The sequence below is a fragment of the Rattus norvegicus genome, chromosome 7 (assembly GCF_036323735.1).
Source record: "Rattus norvegicus strain BN/NHsdMcwi chromosome 7, GRCr8, whole genome shotgun sequence".
Taxonomy (NCBI): Eukaryota; Metazoa; Chordata; class Mammalia; order Rodentia; family Muridae; genus Rattus; species Rattus norvegicus.
This window is the reverse complement of record NC_086025.1, coordinates 47,190,050-47,206,761: the sequence shown is the minus strand read 5'-3', so window position 1 is coordinate 47,206,761 and position 16,712 is coordinate 47,190,050. Positions and strand designations below refer to the sequence as shown.

General features: G+C 39.5%; 1 protein-coding gene across 13 annotated transcripts in view; it reads left to right on the top strand.

The window, feature by feature from the left end:
* The window catches only part of Nav3 (neuron navigator 3), a 788,263-nt gene that overhangs the window by 520,078 nt on the left and 251,473 nt on the right, over positions 1-16,712 (top strand). The window contains exon 1 of one of the 13 annotated variants that reach the window (XM_039079117.2): positions 1,324-15,974. The exons of the other annotated variants lie outside the window; for them this stretch is intronic. Within the exon in view, the coding sequence (XP_038935045.1) occupies positions 15,972-15,974 (3 nt within the window). The 5' untranslated portion in view covers positions 1,324-15,971. Of the gene's footprint in view, positions 1-1,323; positions 15,975-16,712 lie in introns of those variants that run through there. 13 annotated transcript variants of the gene reach the window in all.

Genomic DNA, 16,712 nt, shown 5'->3' with positions numbered 1-16,712 from the left:
ATGGGGTTCAGAGCTAAACAAAGAATTCACAGCTGAGGAATGCCGAATGGCTGAGAAACACCTAAAGAAATGTTCAACATCTTTAGCCATAAGGGAAATGCAAATCAAAACAACCCTGAGATTTCACCTCACACCAGTGCGATTGGCTAAGATCAAAAACTCAGGTGACAGCAGATGCTGGCGAGGTTGTGGAGAAAGAGGAACACTCCTCCATTGTTGGTGGGATTGCAGACTGGTAAAACCATTCTGGAAATCAGTCTGGAGGTTCCTCAGAAAATTGGACATTGAACTGCCTGAGGATCCAGCTATACCTCTCTTGGGCATATACCCAAAAGATGCCTCAACATATAAAAGAGACACGTGCTCCACTATGTTCATCGCAGCCTTATTTATAATAGCCAGAAAATGGAAAGAACCCAGATGCCCTTCAACAGAGGAATGGATACAGAAAATGTGGTACATCTACACAATGGAATATTACTCAGCTATCAAAAACAACGAGTTTATGAAATTCGTAGGCAAATGGTTGGAACTGGAAAATATCATCCTGAGTGAGCTAACCCAATCACAGAAAGACATACATGGTATGCACTCATTGATAAGTGGCTATTAGCCCAAATGCTTGAATTACCCTAGATCCCTAGAACAAATGAAACTCAAGACGGATGATCAAAATGTGAATGCTTCACTCCTTCTTTAAATGAGGAAAAAGAATACCCTTGGCAGGGAAGGGAGAGGCAAAGATTAAAACAGAGACTGAAGGAACACCCATTCAGAGCCTGCCCCACATGTGGCCCATACATATACAGCCACCCAATTAGACAAGATGGATGAAGCAAAGAAGTGCAGACCGACAGGAGCCGGATGTAGATCGCTCCTGAGAGACACAGCCAGAATACAGCAAATACAGAGGCGAATGCCAGCAGCAAACCACTGAACTGAGAATAGGTCCCCTATTGAAGGAATCAGAGAAAGAACTGGAAGAGCTTGAAGGGGCTCGAGACCCCAAAAGTACAACAATGCCAAGCAACCAGAGCTTCCAGAGACTAAGCCACTACCTAAAGACTATACATGGACTGACCCTGGACTCTGACCTCATAGGTAGCAATGAATATCCTAGTAAGAGCACCAGTGGAAGGGGAAGCCCTGGGTCCTGCTAAGACTGAACCCCCAGTGAACTAGTCTATGGGGGGAGGGCGGCAATGGGGGGGAGGGTTGGGAGGGGAACACCCATAAGGAAGGGGAGGGGGGAGGGGGATGTTTGCCCGGAAACCAGGAAAGGGAATAACACTCGAAATGTATATAAGAAATACTCAAGTTAATAAAAAAAAAAAATATGTACTGGCTCCCTTCTGACCTCTACTGTCTCAACAAATTTAACGATTGCTTATTGAATGCATTTTAGAGTATATTTGCATTTTCTGATGATCTTATGTGAATACTATTTGTCATGAAAGCACATGCGTTCTTTGATGATGTTCTTAGCAATCACAAAAGTATTTGGGTTGATGAATGAGTATTTTCTATCATTTTCTGTTCATTATATCTCAGAGAAAAATCTAGTATATCCTTCTAAAAGATATTTCCATTGCATATGTTGGCCTCCCCAAAGAAATTCTATGGCATAAATTAGATTAAAAACTTAAAAATGAAAGCATATCCCAGAGTCCACACACAGTTCAGTACAGAGAAAATGAGTAGAAATAGAATTTAAATTGAGACATTTATTTTTTGATCTTTCTCAAGATACTTAATTTCACTCAGCCTCAGTTTCTTAATCTACAAAATAGGTACAATAATAACTTGTCAGAGAGGGAAGTCAGACTAACTTGCTATTTCTCTTTTAAATAAAAATATCTCTTCATTGAAACCTTAGCAGACACAACATATGTTTGCCTTCTAGATGCAGCTACTGGAAGGGTCTCAGACAGCCACCATTTGCCCCATTCACCTATGACCTAATATAATCCTATGAAAGGATGGAAGTTGATGTTTTAAAATGATTTTTGTACACGAATTTTCACAAATACTATATATGCATAATATAATAATCCTGTCAGCTGTTATAAATTAAATACATTATCAAAATCATTGAAGTGGCATAAATCCCTAGCTGGAGTAGGTGTTTTTAAAATCCTCAAAACATACTCTAGACTCCAAAAAATAAATGTGTAAACATGGACTAAATGTATAGTTTTTCTGGTCAGATAGAGTTATACAGTTAGATAACTAAGATAGGGTACTGAAGTTAAATGGTTATGCAAACATATTTACGGGTATCATACTTGACCACTCTTTGGGATGTTTGTACTATTTTCTGTCATTTTCCCCCTCAGAGTTGCACTATTTTATCTCTTAGCCTTTCTTAGACTCTGTCCTGTAGAGACTTAAGTCATAGAGGGAATTGCAGCACAGCGTAGCTCCACAGAAGAACAAGTGTTTAGTGTGAAGAATCTTTGAGTTCAGTTCCAGAAAGAGGAGTATGTTGTTAGGGTGCAGGGACAGTGGATGGAAGCAAAAAAACCAAAACCAAACAAACAAAAGACACCCAACAACCTGAGAGTAGAATATATTCATGATGACGGCTTCAAGATTGTTTTTATCCAAACACAGTACCTAGCCTTTGCGTAAACTTTGGTCTGACTTTCACTTTAAGCAAATGGTTCAATTCTGTATACCAGGTATATTACTCCTCTCCTGTGAGAACTTATAGTATATCACCACTTCACCTTTAACCCAAGATCAGCGACAAAAATATCTGTCACCCAAACACATCAGTAATTTCTGTGGAAGAACAAACAGGGCCTATATTCAATGCTCAGAAAAATCTCATGGCGCTGGGCAGTAAGGCTAGCATTGGCCACCCCTGCCTAGTCATGTGCTTGAAGTTGGAGCTGTAGAAGAAAGACAAAGGGCAATAAAATAGGACACGAAAAGAAAGATGCAGGAACAATAAAGACACAAGGAGTGAGATACATGAGGAGCATAGACACCGATGTCTAGAAATCACAATAGTCTTATATTATTATAAAAACACAAATGACACAAAACCAAAGCAAAGAACACAGAAACTATGCTTGGGAAAGACGAAGGTGAAGAATATTTTGTCTCACTCCTACTTATATATCACACCGAGTTTCAAACAGTGTGTGCACATAGAGGGTCATACATGAGTGAACACATGAGTAGGGACTCTTAGAGCAATGTGTCCCTTCACACAACCTGAGGTGGAAAATAACTGAGCAGCAATATATTTTGGAAATGAAAAACCATCACTATTTTAAAAGGTCAAAGGTCCTAGGGCTTCTTGGTTTTGTGGATTTGTTTGTTATTAAAGGCCAGATAAAGGTGATCTGTTTAATTTTGGAAGTCCTAGAATTTTTTACAGAAATGGAATGCAAATCTGGTCTTGCACATAGACTAATCCAAATTGTAGACTAGTAAAAGTATGAAATTTTGCTATCAAAATTATTACAAAAATGTTGAACAATCAAACCAAATTACTTTTGATTTTTAATCTCAATTGTACATCTGCCCTAATGCTAAAAATGAAATAAGGGCAGATTATGGAAGATTTTGCTTGCGGATTGAGAAAATTACATTTTATATTATAATTCTTTTATGCTATCCTGGCAAATTACCATATAGTATACATACAATATTAGTCAATGTTCCAACTGTGTAACACAAAATAATTAAAAATTAGTATCTAAAAATAAATCCAAATAACAACAAAAAACCCAAATTAGTAATAGGATTAATTATATTTAGCTGTGATTTGATATTATATTTTTAGATATTTTTGAGATAGTCCTATTATATACCCTGGGCTCACTTCAAACTAATGATCCTCATGCTTGGTAACCTCTTAAACCTTAACGCATGTATGCACATCCAGGCCCTCTTTTTGCTGTTTATTTACAAGTGGTTACAAGTGTTACAAGCCTATAGTTGTATAATTTTGGTACATTTTATAAAGAATATGTGTTCATGGTAATGATTGAGAAAAATAAACTAGCATACATATTTTTATACAATTATGATAAATACATTTTTCTGGATTCTTGGAAACATCAGTCAAAGCTGTTTGGCATATCTATGAGTATTTTTTTAATTGTCACAAATCTCTCAATGAAAAACCCATGAAACTAAGTCAATCCATACACTTTAAGATTGTAGTTCACACTAGGATTGTTTTAAAGTCACCATTAAGCAAGTCCACATTTTCCTTGGTTAGAAAATTGTCAATCCCTTTTATAAAACCTAAGTTAATCCATAACTTTTAAACATGATTATTGAAATAGGGTTCCTTCTTATATTTATGAATGTGTGTGCCTATGGTCGCAAAATTGTTCCAGGAGGCTAGAAGAAGGAGTTGTATTCCCAGGTGTCGACTTTCCAGACACTTGTGAATACAGTGACATAGGAATGGTCCTTAAAGAGCAGCAAAAAGTCGTAATCAATGAGCCATCTCTCTAGCCCCTAAAACATGAATTTTAGAGGCTACATTTACATTCGACTCTTTCCCTTCCTAATTCCGAGCTCTTCCCTGCTTTCTCTCACATTCATGGCTGCTTTTTCAATTAGTTATCGTGTGTGTGTGTGTGTGTGTGTGTGTAAATTTCTAAATATATCTTGCTCCCTGTGTACAATGTTACTTGCATGGATGGTTCCATAAACATTTTGAAGAACTTTGTGGTATAAGTGAAGCATTGTTGAAATGTTCAGTACACAGAATATTTTCGTAGCTTCTGTTGCCTTTTCTCTTCTCTCCAATTATTTCATTAAACATAATAGCACAGACTGGCCTGAAAGTAGCAGTTATCTTCCAACGTTCACCTCCCAGTACTGGGACTGCAGCTGTACACAGCCCCAAACCCTGGGATTCTTAATGAAGCATTCAAAGTCCATTTATGACATAAATGATATGTATGATAAAACAATACCATAAATAGCAAAATTGACTTTAAAATTATGTTTGTTTTGCATAATACACATCTATATGTATAGATATGTTGTCCATATATGTATCATTTAACTCCATGACTCATTTTCTATACGCAAAGATTTTCAGTCTCAAAGGAGTATTAAATAGTTTTGTTGTTGTTTGAATATGGGTTTCTGGTTCATTCGGTTTAGAGATGTTCTGGTTCCTGGGAGATTTGACTCAGCTCTAGGAGTGTAGGTAAACTAATAATAAACACTGAACCATTGCTGTTAATATAGGCTCGGTTTCTGTAGCCCCTCCCTCATCTCTGCTCTCTCTATATCATATGTTCTGTACCATGTTGATGCATCTCTTATTTTGTGCTGGGCTTCAGACATTTTTATGGAGAACTTTAGGGGTGTCTCTTTGTTGTGTCTTTCTTCTTTCTGTTCAACAACTCCCTTTTCTCAGTCTGAATTGAGGCAGATTTCTCCTCTTGTTCCTTTGTGTATATTTCAGTGTCTGGATGTGTACCAGCCATTCACTGAATGCTGGGTTTATGCAGTGTCGTTAATTCTTAATTCTGTGTGGCTTTTAATCAAATCCAGAGCAGAAGCCCACTCCACCTCTGAGCCATGACATTTTGAGGAAGCCAAATTGAGGTTTTATGAGAGGCTCTGCTTCTAATTGAATGAAAACTTCAGCAGATGTTTAGCCGGTTAATACTTCCCGTAAATTTTACATTTTGTGTCTTTGCCAACTTTTAAAACAACTTTCGGAGAGAATCATCTGACATTCTTCAGCAGGCTAATGCTGTCCTACTGGTATGTAAGGAGGCTGCTTCGGAGCTTTACGAAGGCGTTCACTCAACAATCACTGGATCATGTGAGAACATGGGAAACAGCCTTGTAGACACACACATACACACACACACACACACACACACACACACACACACAGACAAACACACAACTGATGCCGCTGATCCTTCATCTGGCACTGAACATACCAGTGACTTTGGCATTTTAGTCTGTGTGACCCCCTTCTGACTTGCTGTAGATGTTTCCGTGTCATGAAAATCACAAGATAAATACTTTGTGTTTCTTTTGTTTAAAAACCAAATCTGAAAGGGTAGTGTCTTGGTTTGGGGAAGGTTCCATTAAAATAAGTTATTATCATGGGCATCGATTCAGTCCTCTCAAAGGTTAGCTGATACCCTGTGGAATAATTTGTTCTTGCTGTTTCTTCCCTTCTGCGAATAGGGAGTAGCAATCCATGGGCCATTTACCAAGTCTGTTGTAGAAGAGAGTTAATACTGAATAGTTTGCACAGCGGTATTTAGATATGTGCTTTTACTTAGAATATGACAACTTAAGCTTCTATCAACAAACTGAAATCTTTGCCAGGTGGAGAAATTCATACAACTCATATCTAATTTGGTGCTGTGCTGTGCTCTGCTTTATACCCAATACCTATTGTTCAACACACATATAATTTACAAAATAAACTGTTTTAAATGTCTTTTTAAAACCCAAGCCACACGAGGCACCACTTACTTCTAAAGAGTTAATGAGAAGTGTTTAATTGCTGTGAACAACCATGCTAGGATTCTAGTTGTCAGGCCCTCAAAAGCTCTCATGTCCCTCCCTTTCTTCCCTACAAAATGTTGCTCCACCCTGGGTGGACTTTTGAGCGGCGGCAAAGTTTCTGTGGCTGTTGCCTTTTCCCAGAGCTGAGAAGGCCTGATTTCAATGTGTAGATAACTTTCCTTTTTAAACACGATAGTGTGTCCACTTCAAATTTCATGTGATATACTTATGCAGCGGACTCTGCTAGGACCCTTCGTGCTAATGATTAATTTAAACCTAACACTTATATTACAGATTAAAAAAAAATGCTTTCTGGCTTTCAGAGGAGGCAGTGAGTTTGTTTAGGGATTCTCTGAAATTTCCACTTCATGGCCCTCCGGAGACCTGTCAAATAAAGAGCAGATGCAGAGAGTACCAGTTACTGTTGCATGCTTTACAAAGCCAGACGCTCGGCAAGGATTTCCCACTGGGTCTCTTTCCTATTAGAAGGAAGAAAAGATCTACCAGCCACAAACAAGAGATTCATCCAGTGTATTCCTTAAAGCTTTTGAATGTAACTCTGCCAATTTTTATCAGGAACATTCGGTCAAGATGGGAGGAAAAGCATCTTCAGAAGGTAGTCCTTTTGTCCCTGTGAAGTAAATGACCTGAGTTATTGTCTCCCCTATTGGAGCTGTAAAGGAAAGGAAGCTTTAAGTTGGCAATAAACTTTGCTGTGTATTCTCACGGCCTTGAGTTTTCCTCAGGCATTCCAAGACTCTTGAAAGAAAAGAGGCTAAAGACCGAATCTGATTGTCCCTTGACAACTGAGCTCCTCAGGCAAACGCGATGCAAAGGCAAACAGGAAGGAAGGATTCATCCCATTAGAGAAAAAAAATGAGAATGACTTATTAAAGGTGATTGAGTGTTGATCGGAAAGATTAAATGGAGGGTTTCCAGAGATTTTCAGCAAGCTTGAAGATTGAAACTTACCTAAGGTGTTACTCCATTGTCTTAAAAGCATTTAAACCTGTGAGTGCCATTTCACTGACGATACCCAAAGGCAGAGCACGCACAAAGGTTTCTTTGATTTAATGTATCATCTATTGATTTCGAGTTAGATAAATGGACGTTGCATATGGTAAACATGATCAAAGAATAAATTTTGGAAAATAACAATATAGAAGTGGACATAATCTCCAGAGCAAGAACACTGTTTTATTATTATGGTAAATACTAGAAAAAATAACACTCAAGAGTGAGGAAGCATTTAATGTTTAATATTAAAAAGCAAACACCAAAGACAAAGGAAGTAGATCTAATACCCAAAGACAAAGTGAACAATATCTTCCCTGTTAGTATTTTATGTTGACTCTCAACAGGGTGCGGTAATCAGAAATAATAACAAGCAATAAAATACATTTACAAATTTGACAGATTAGGAAACTCTGACAACTCGTATTTTAGTATCTAATATCTAATTACTCAACCTGACATATTTTGCTGATCTACTCCGTGTCATAGGCTTTGAAAAGAAATTAGCCTGCTTTAGCACCTTTACCTCTCTGAACAAAAGTACTGTGACTTAAGTAGTTTTATTGCAACAATGAAGTTAGTCGCTGCCAAAATGGCTGTTGCAGTCCACGGGAGCTGTCTCGGTAGCTCATGAGCCCCATCGTTCTACACAGTCACTTTCAGGTTAAGAGGCTCTGCCAGAGTCTGACAAACACAGAGGCAGATGCTTCTCTGTGAACGAGTATCCCAATGGAGGAGTTAGAGAAAGGACTGAGGTAGCTGAGGGGGTTTGCAACCCTATAGGAAGAACAAAATCAACCAACCAGACCACCCAGAGCTTCCAGGGACTAAACCACCAACCAAAGAGTACACATGGCTCGACCATGGCTCCAGCTGCATATGTAGCAGAGGATGGCCTTGTCTGGCATCCATAGAAGCCCTTGGTCCCATGAAGTATCGATGCCCCAGTGTAGGGGAATGCCAGGGCGGGAAGGTGGGAGGGAGTGGGTGGAGGATCACCCTCATGGAGGAGAAGACAGGGGGGTGGAATAGGGAGTTTCCAGAGAAAAGGAGGGTAATATTTGAAAATATACAATAAAAAAACTGAAAAAGAAAAGATTCCCCATGTTCTTTCCAGTAAAATAAAACATTATAATTGTTAAAAAGAAAAGAAAAGAAAAAAGAAAAGATACCAATGACCTTTGTAAGTTAGCAGATCTTTTAATAAGGATTTGAAATACATATTTTATTTCGTCAGTCTTGGCCAATTGCTTAAATGTGTTACTGGAACCGTTTGCCTTCTGCTGATGACATGATTTCACATAACCCGGGCTCAGCTTTTCTTCTGTCGTCTACACTGTGGGGCCTGATTGTTGCTTGTTGGCCTCAAGCTCCTCAGGAAACTATACTTTAACATATTTGCCAACGTCAGCAGCTGTGGAAAGTACCCAGTGAGAGCACAGGGCAGAAAACATAGGAAGGGCAGGATACGTTTGTACCTCGCCTCCTGCTCTCAGAGATAAGTAGGTGTGCCCTTTGTGTTGGGTTTCTCTTCCTGTCTACTGTTGCACCCTCCCATCTCTTAAGGCCAATTTTAAGATTTGGTTATAACCTTCCCTCTCTTCCCCTGTTGGAAATGTGACAGTAGTTTCCTGTTCTGGATTACATAAGCACTCACTGTTTATCTTCATGGTCTTCCATAATTCCTATCGAAGTCCCAAAGCAAATCCCTTGAGTTTAAAATATCTATAGAGATTTACTTCTTTATCACGTGATTATATCTTGACACACACAGTCACATTTTTTTTTTTGCATACAGAGGCTGTGATGAAATAGGTCCACAAATGTCATTTCTGTTCTTGGAGTGGCAATGAACGAATGAGACTTAGAAAAGGTAAATTCATCTAAATCCAGTCAGGGGCATTGTTTGATAATAGGAGTGCCAACCACCTGTCCGGATCCAGTTTGAATTAACCGTAGTCAAGCAATGTATGCTGAGCTGATGATAGCTGTTGTCTCCCTCCCGTGTGTTGAGTGCATATCCTATTATTCCCTTGTGTGGACCTCCGGCACACTGCTGACTGACCATAGTTTTCCTTATTACTGCTCTCCCTAAGTAAAATAGATTTCACATCACTTTATGAGCTGTACGTTAGTTAGGATTCCATAGCCAAGGCTATTTCAGCTTAGAAAAGTATTAGTTTGCGCATTGCATCTGCATGGTTCTTGCCAGTAACTGATAAAGTAAAACTGTTTGATGACTCCGTGATTTTCATTATCATATGAACCTTTGTGCCAGCCATATGGCCTACGCTGACACCTGTTCTCATTATTGGAAAAGTGTAGAAGGTAGATTTCCCCCTCTCAGTAAATAAATCAACAGCAATAGTAACAAAACAGACAAATACTCCCCGTCCTAAAAGATAGCAAATGCTTATTTAGTTTGCAAATTCTGATTGGTCACCGGGTCTTCATTCACATTAAGCAAACTCACCTTCTGCATCTCCTCCAGACACGGAAGTGACTATTTCCAGACACCATAAGGCTCTAGGCAACTTAGATAGTGAAGGCTTCATCAGGTCCATATTATTGTTCTCCAGCCTTTATCATAGCCTGGATATTCCCATGGCAACGAAGTCTTCCATGAGTAGTGAACAAAAGACACCCATTCCATTATTTGTATTATAGTCACACTGTCAAGGGTCCACTGCCAATGCAGTGGTGGAGAAACAAGTGGACTTTGTGGTCATTATTACGATACACTGCATAGATAATATACAACTGGCCCGGTATTTTATTCAAACAAAGGCAAACAAACTAAAGAACTGTTTTGAGGGGGATGGTGTAGAAAAATGTTTCTAAAGGCAATGCAATATTACAAGAACTAGGAATTTTGCCTTAGTTTTTTTTAAAAAAAAAAAAAAGCTTGGATATCACACAGAGGGTGTGGGGGACAAATGAAATAGACATTTGTTGTCCGTTAACAGAGAAATGAATGAACGGAGAGCCAGTTTCTAATCAGTGATTGGTCTGAGATAAAGGTCGGCTGTGGTCAGGGCTCACATTTTCAGCTCTTGATGGGGAGCTGGCTTGAGCTGAACCATTGGCTTCACCACATCAAGTAAACACGCAATAATTACTGTATTTAGATCGCCTCAGAAGGCCAATATGTATCAGACTGAGGCCACTGGAGGATCCAAGGTGGTTGTACTGCTTCATTCCTGGGAAGGCCTCGGGAGATGCTGTCGAAATTCAGCGTCCTTAGAAACAAGCGTTAAGGAAAATGTCATTAAAGCAAAGCGAGGCCTCGTGTATTTATCTACTTCTGTGTCTCCCACTTATCGTGATATATGTTAGGTAGGCAAGTGTTCCAAGATCTGCAATTTAGCTTATTTCTTAAACTCTAATATGTTTCCTAGCAACTGCAGAAAGACATCATTTTTTTTAAATTTTTCAGAAAAGGCAAAATAAATCACATTAACTTAGCACACATCTGCTTCCTTCTGAAAATGTGTGTTCTCTTGGAGAGAGTTGCTGTGCCCTGTGCTCAGAGGCAAGCATTCCACCGCACTTTCCGCTGGGTCTCCCCTTTAGAGTGTTAGCTCTCAAGGACCCAATGCTTACTTACTACCATCGAGAAGCTAATTAAGATTTGATTATCTGTTGGTCTTCCCTATTTGTGGGTTATCCCTGTTTGGAATTTGAGGTGAACAATGTATAATTTCTAAGAGAAGCAAGTGACCACTTCATTTTGGAAATATTAGAAGTATTGTTATGGTAGGTTTTGAACTTAGCACCATTTTAAGTAATATTTTTCAGATACATTTAATGTGTTCAGTGGGTCAGGCTTTTTAATTTTTTTCTACCTATTCTGGCTCCTTTAGAAGCCAGGGTTTCTGCCATCTCCTTCCAACCATCCTGAAAGTTACCCCCAAAACTCACCAGTCAGAAGGAGACATGTATAGTTACTAGTACCCACTGCTTACAAATAAAAACTAGGAACTTGGAATAGTCAACAAAATGTCATTATCATTCATTCAACAAAAGTACATTAGAAAATAACACTTCTATTAAGAAATGTTTAGGAAAAAATGGTTTACATTTTATAGCTAAAGTCCTTTACCTTGGAGATAACATTGAACATCAAATGTAAACTGGAGTAGGATCTTTGGAAATGATGGGTTAAAAAGAAATCAGACATTGTTGAGAAGGTTAGCTTACATACAAAGAATACAAGGCCACATCACTGGACAAATGTAACATTGTATATTCAAATGTAACAATTGTACATGCAAATAAAGATGATAAATATGTGTATGTGTTTGTGTGCATGTGTATGTGTGTGTGTGTGTGTGTGTGTGTGTGTGTGTGTGTGTGTGTGTCAGAGACAGGAAGGACAGTTTCAAGACTTGTCTGCTGCTAACTTCCCAAACAGCACTCTTTGATTAGATAAAAGAGACTCACTGGTCTAAGTGGGATCTACGGGTGACTGACACATGAGGAATAAATGTTTGGCTTCAGTGGCATGGCCTTATGACATAAGAGCAGGTGTGGCAATGTCATTCAAGCTCTCCCTGAGTCTCTTTGCCACTGAACTTGAAGTACAAGTTTCTGCTCGTTCGAACCTGTTCTTTAGTTCAGCATGGAGTTACAACTACCTATTCTTCTAGAAGATGCCAGACCCTGTGTCTTTGGATAATTTTAGGATTCTGTATTTTCCCTCATTGAAGGGAGAACGGATAGGCCCTTTCTGAGGCCAATTCTTCAAAACAATTTAATTAATGTCATGGGGGCGTCTAAGAGCATCCTGGTCCTTGTTAATCCCTGATTTCAACTTCTCTACCTCAGGAATATTCTGCTTCATTGGCAGTTAGTTTACCTGAGTTTGGCAGTTTGGGCATGCACGGGCTTTTCTACTCACTCTTCTATCCTTGCAATAGAAGCTTCACTATTTGTGAGTGGAATGCTAGCCCTGTTCCCACTACCGCTCATTATTGATGATTAGTGTCTTGGCCAGCACCCTCAACCTAAAACTCTTAATACCCATTCTTTTCTCCATGGGGATAGCAGACGAGGAGTCTCCTGTTTACACTTTGAACGCAGAATCATACCGACCTTCTTCTGGGAATCCAAACAATGGGTGACACTGGTTTTTGTTTGTTTTACTCGTTTTACTAATTTTCTTTCATATCGGTGAGCCAGCATTTTGAAGTCAGTTTTGAGTGCATAAGAATTATGCTACACTGAAGTGTGTATGGTGACATGGACATGTATAGGTTCACGTTTGCGTGCACATGTATGTATGTGCATGTAGAAGCCACAGATAGATGTCAACTGTCTTCCTATGTCACTATCTTCCTTTGTCACTATCGTTCTCCTAGTTTTGTAAAAGGGTACCTTCAATAAACCTGGAGTTCACTGGCAAAGCTATACTCACATAGCTACGCTGGCTGACCCGTGAGACCCCAGAATCCTTTTCTCCCTGATCTTCCTGTCCTGGATTACAGAAACGTCCTGTGTCATGACTTTCTTTTACTTATGTGTTGGCAACACAAACGTAGGTCCTCAAGCTTGCACAGCAAGCATCGTCCGCACAGAGCTGTCTCTCCTGGGCAACACAATCAATTATAAAGACACATTAGAGGCCTGTACCTGACATATATTTTTCTTTGGCCATATCAAGTAATATGTCAAATAAGAACAGAGAACAGTTTCAGCGTAATGGTAGCGCGTAAAGATAAAACATTTTAGGTTTGCTAAGAAGATAATGAAAACCCAACCAAGCCATTTTAGTATTTACGTGTGCAATGGTTTAAAATAATTCCGGACTGCTTTGAAACAACAACTTGAAAGTGGCCTGCGACTGTAGAATAGATATTAAAATGTAATTCATAGATACCACATTCCATTTGATTGTAATAGCGAGGCTTCGTCTTGCGTGATGGACTTTGCTTTTGCAGATGTTTCCCATTACAGCTAATCCTCCCTGGGAGATAGGCAGGGAAGATAAGCATATGATCCCCACATTTGTGAGAAGGAAAATCCAGCTCTCTAGTAAGTGGTGGGGCCGGGAGAGGAGCCCAGTGCTTCTGACTCCAGGCTCCAATCTTTCCACATCTGAAAACCTTCAGTAATTTAACGTTATTGGGGCGGGGGAAGTGGGTAGGCTGAGTGGGAAGGTTAAGAGATGGGGGAAATGCACATCAGTTTAGGTCAGCTTCCCTGTCTCGGGAGAATATTTGCTGCTTGTAGTTTCCATTCCTGCTAAAATGTCTTAGCCTGTGTTGCACGTAGATCGTCATAAGTCGCTTCAGTGACTGGGGAAAAAGTTCATAAAGGAAGATAGTTTTTAAAATAGTTTGGGGACTTGAACCTTTCTGTGTCTAAATTCAGCATGACATAGGATGATGATAAGCCTGTCAGCTTTTCGTTTGTTTGTTTTCCACTTCATGAGATCGTTTTCTTAACTCTTTTGTTAGGGATTCATGTGATATCCTCAGCAATCTGGCAATTATGGTCCATTTAAAATGAAAAATTTTTAAGATGAGATTTGGAGGCTGTTAAGGTGGCCATTAATATGATGACTTTGAAGTCCCGCTGCTCTGTTGTGCTCCTGTGGTTCTTTCATTATGACAGTTGTTTGCCTTCGCAGTGTGACAAAGCCCTCATCTACTGTTGCGATTGTCTTGCAGGCGTGTTCCCCTAGTGCCACCTAGTGGTTCTCTCCAGCTATAGCATGTAGTGAAAGAGAAAAAGGTAGCTGATACATTGATTTTTTTTTTTAAAAATGTATTTGTCAAGGTGACCTTAACAGAGAGAGGTCAGAAGTCACCATGTGTAATGTAATGTTTATATGTATGCATACATATATGTTATATGTATATATGCATATAAACTTCTTCCAAATAGTTTTTGGGCTTTTTTGTAGGTATATTTGTTTGTTTATACAGAACTCATAGATCAAGAAATAATTGAAAATTTCAAGAAAACCTGTGCCTTAATGTCTCTTTTACCCTGAAATGTTCACCATTACTTGCTATCAGCACAAAATGGACTGGGCTGCTGAGGTCTGAGTTCCCTTACTTTTGCTGTGGGTTTATAACACAACAGGCAGGACGTTCTCAACTTGTAACTTTAGCGATTTAAGACTAAGCAAATGAAAAGTGTGGTCTTCTCTCGTGCCAACGGATAATAAATGAAGACCTAAAAGAAGGAAGGAAGGAAGAGCTAGAAAGAAAAGGGAAGAATGTTATTTCTCTCTTGAGAAAATTTACCAATTTTATCTCTAATAATGAGAAGGGCTTAAAACACAGGGATGAATGTTTTGCAACAACATTTGTTGTTGGCTTGTGTTTTCTTGGACATACAAGAAGTATGGTATGTTATTGTGTAGTCTATGAATACAGAAACAAATGTGCCTTCTGTGTTGAGAGGTCCTTAAGTTTTTACAATCTAATTATTTTTAATAATATCTGTGCAAGTATTTAAACAGCAGCCTACTTTAGAAGCCTGTGGAGGCCTCAGGATAGTTTCCTGGCCCCACCATCCACAGCCTGTGAAACAGTAGAACTGGGTCTGTCCAGACAATGTACATCCATGAACGTTCATGCATGGACACTGAGGAGGTTGCTCAGTAGGTAAGAGCACCCAGAGAACCCTGGCTCAATTCCCAGTGCCCTCATGTGTCACACTACTGTCTGAAACTCCAGGTCCAAAGGATCTGACACCCTCATACAAATATAAATGCAGGAAAAACATCAGTGCACATAAAAGTAAATAAATAGTTTCTTCAAGGTTCATACATGTTCTTAGGTGATGGTCTTGGCTCTGAAGAACCCCTGACCTGTGCTAAAGAGTTCTGTTGATCAGATTATCACTAATTGTCAGACCAGAGGCCAAAAATTCTGAGTCAGCCGCCTCCATCCTTTTGAAACTGTGTTTCATCCACGAGACCTTCTTACACATATTTTCTAGCATGTCATTTGTCCCCTGCAGTGTTTTGCCAACTTTACCTTTAATTTAGCTCTGCTATTTGTGTCTATGTCTGAACCAAGAACCAAAATGATTTGTTTTATTTATTTTTTTAAATTTAAATTTTAAATTCTACCTTTTTCCTCTTACCTTCCATTCCAACCTCAGCTCCCCATCCTCTGCTCCACTCCTCCCCGTCTTCTCCCTGTTTCCTCTCGCCCCAGATTCACTTCCGCTCTATTTCCCGAGAGAGAGAGAGAGAGAGAGAGAGAGAGAGAGAGAGAGAGAGAGAGAGAACAGGCCTCTTAGGGATATCAATAGAACACGGTCAACAAATTACAATGATATTAGACACAAACCTTTATATCAAGACTGGACAGGGCAGCCCATAAAGAAGGAAAGGCTCCAATGTGCAGGCAAAGGAGTCAGAGACACCACCCGCTCCCAGTGGTAAGAGTCCCACCAGAACAAGAACAAGAAGCCACATAACTATGGTATGTATGTAGAGGACCTCCCTAAGGCCCATAAAGGTGTAGTAGTGTTGCTTCAGTCTGTCATCCCCTAAGAGCCTGGCTTAGTTGATTCTGTGGGTCTTGTTCTTGTGGTATCCGCCACCTCTGGCTCCTACAACTGTTTCTCTTCCTCTTCTTCTGAGCTTCCCTTCCCCCACACACCCCCTCCAGTGTTTGCCTATAGCTTTCTGGCCCCATCCGCTGTTGGATGATGCCTCTCTGATGACAATCAAACTAGGCACCAGTCTGTGAATATAGCAGAATATCCTTAGTAATCAAAACCAAGATTTTAAAAACTTAAGTTTTTTTCCTTCAATTTCTTTCCTTACAAAATGGAATCTAAGAGGTTTCTTTGTACTGCTACTTTAAAAAAAAAAACAAAAAACAAAAACAAAACAGTATCTTTTGTGAAGTATTTATAGATTGCCCTTGCCTTGCTAAACATTTGCAAACCCTTACTATGGATTGTTCTCTGTGTTCTCTGTCAGTGCCAGACATGGTAGCAGTCAAAGAACCTTTCCCCCATATTTTGAGATGGCTGTGTCAACAGTGGGAACAGCTGCAGGAGGTTAGAGTTCAGGCCGTGTCACTAGTGATGTTTCCTTTCGTGCACACCCAGAGCACAAATCATGAGCCAGAAGCCCCTCCCCCGTGATTAACCACCACCAACTTGGGAAAAGGTATACACTTGCCTTAGGGTTCTTTTCTCTACAAGGGAAG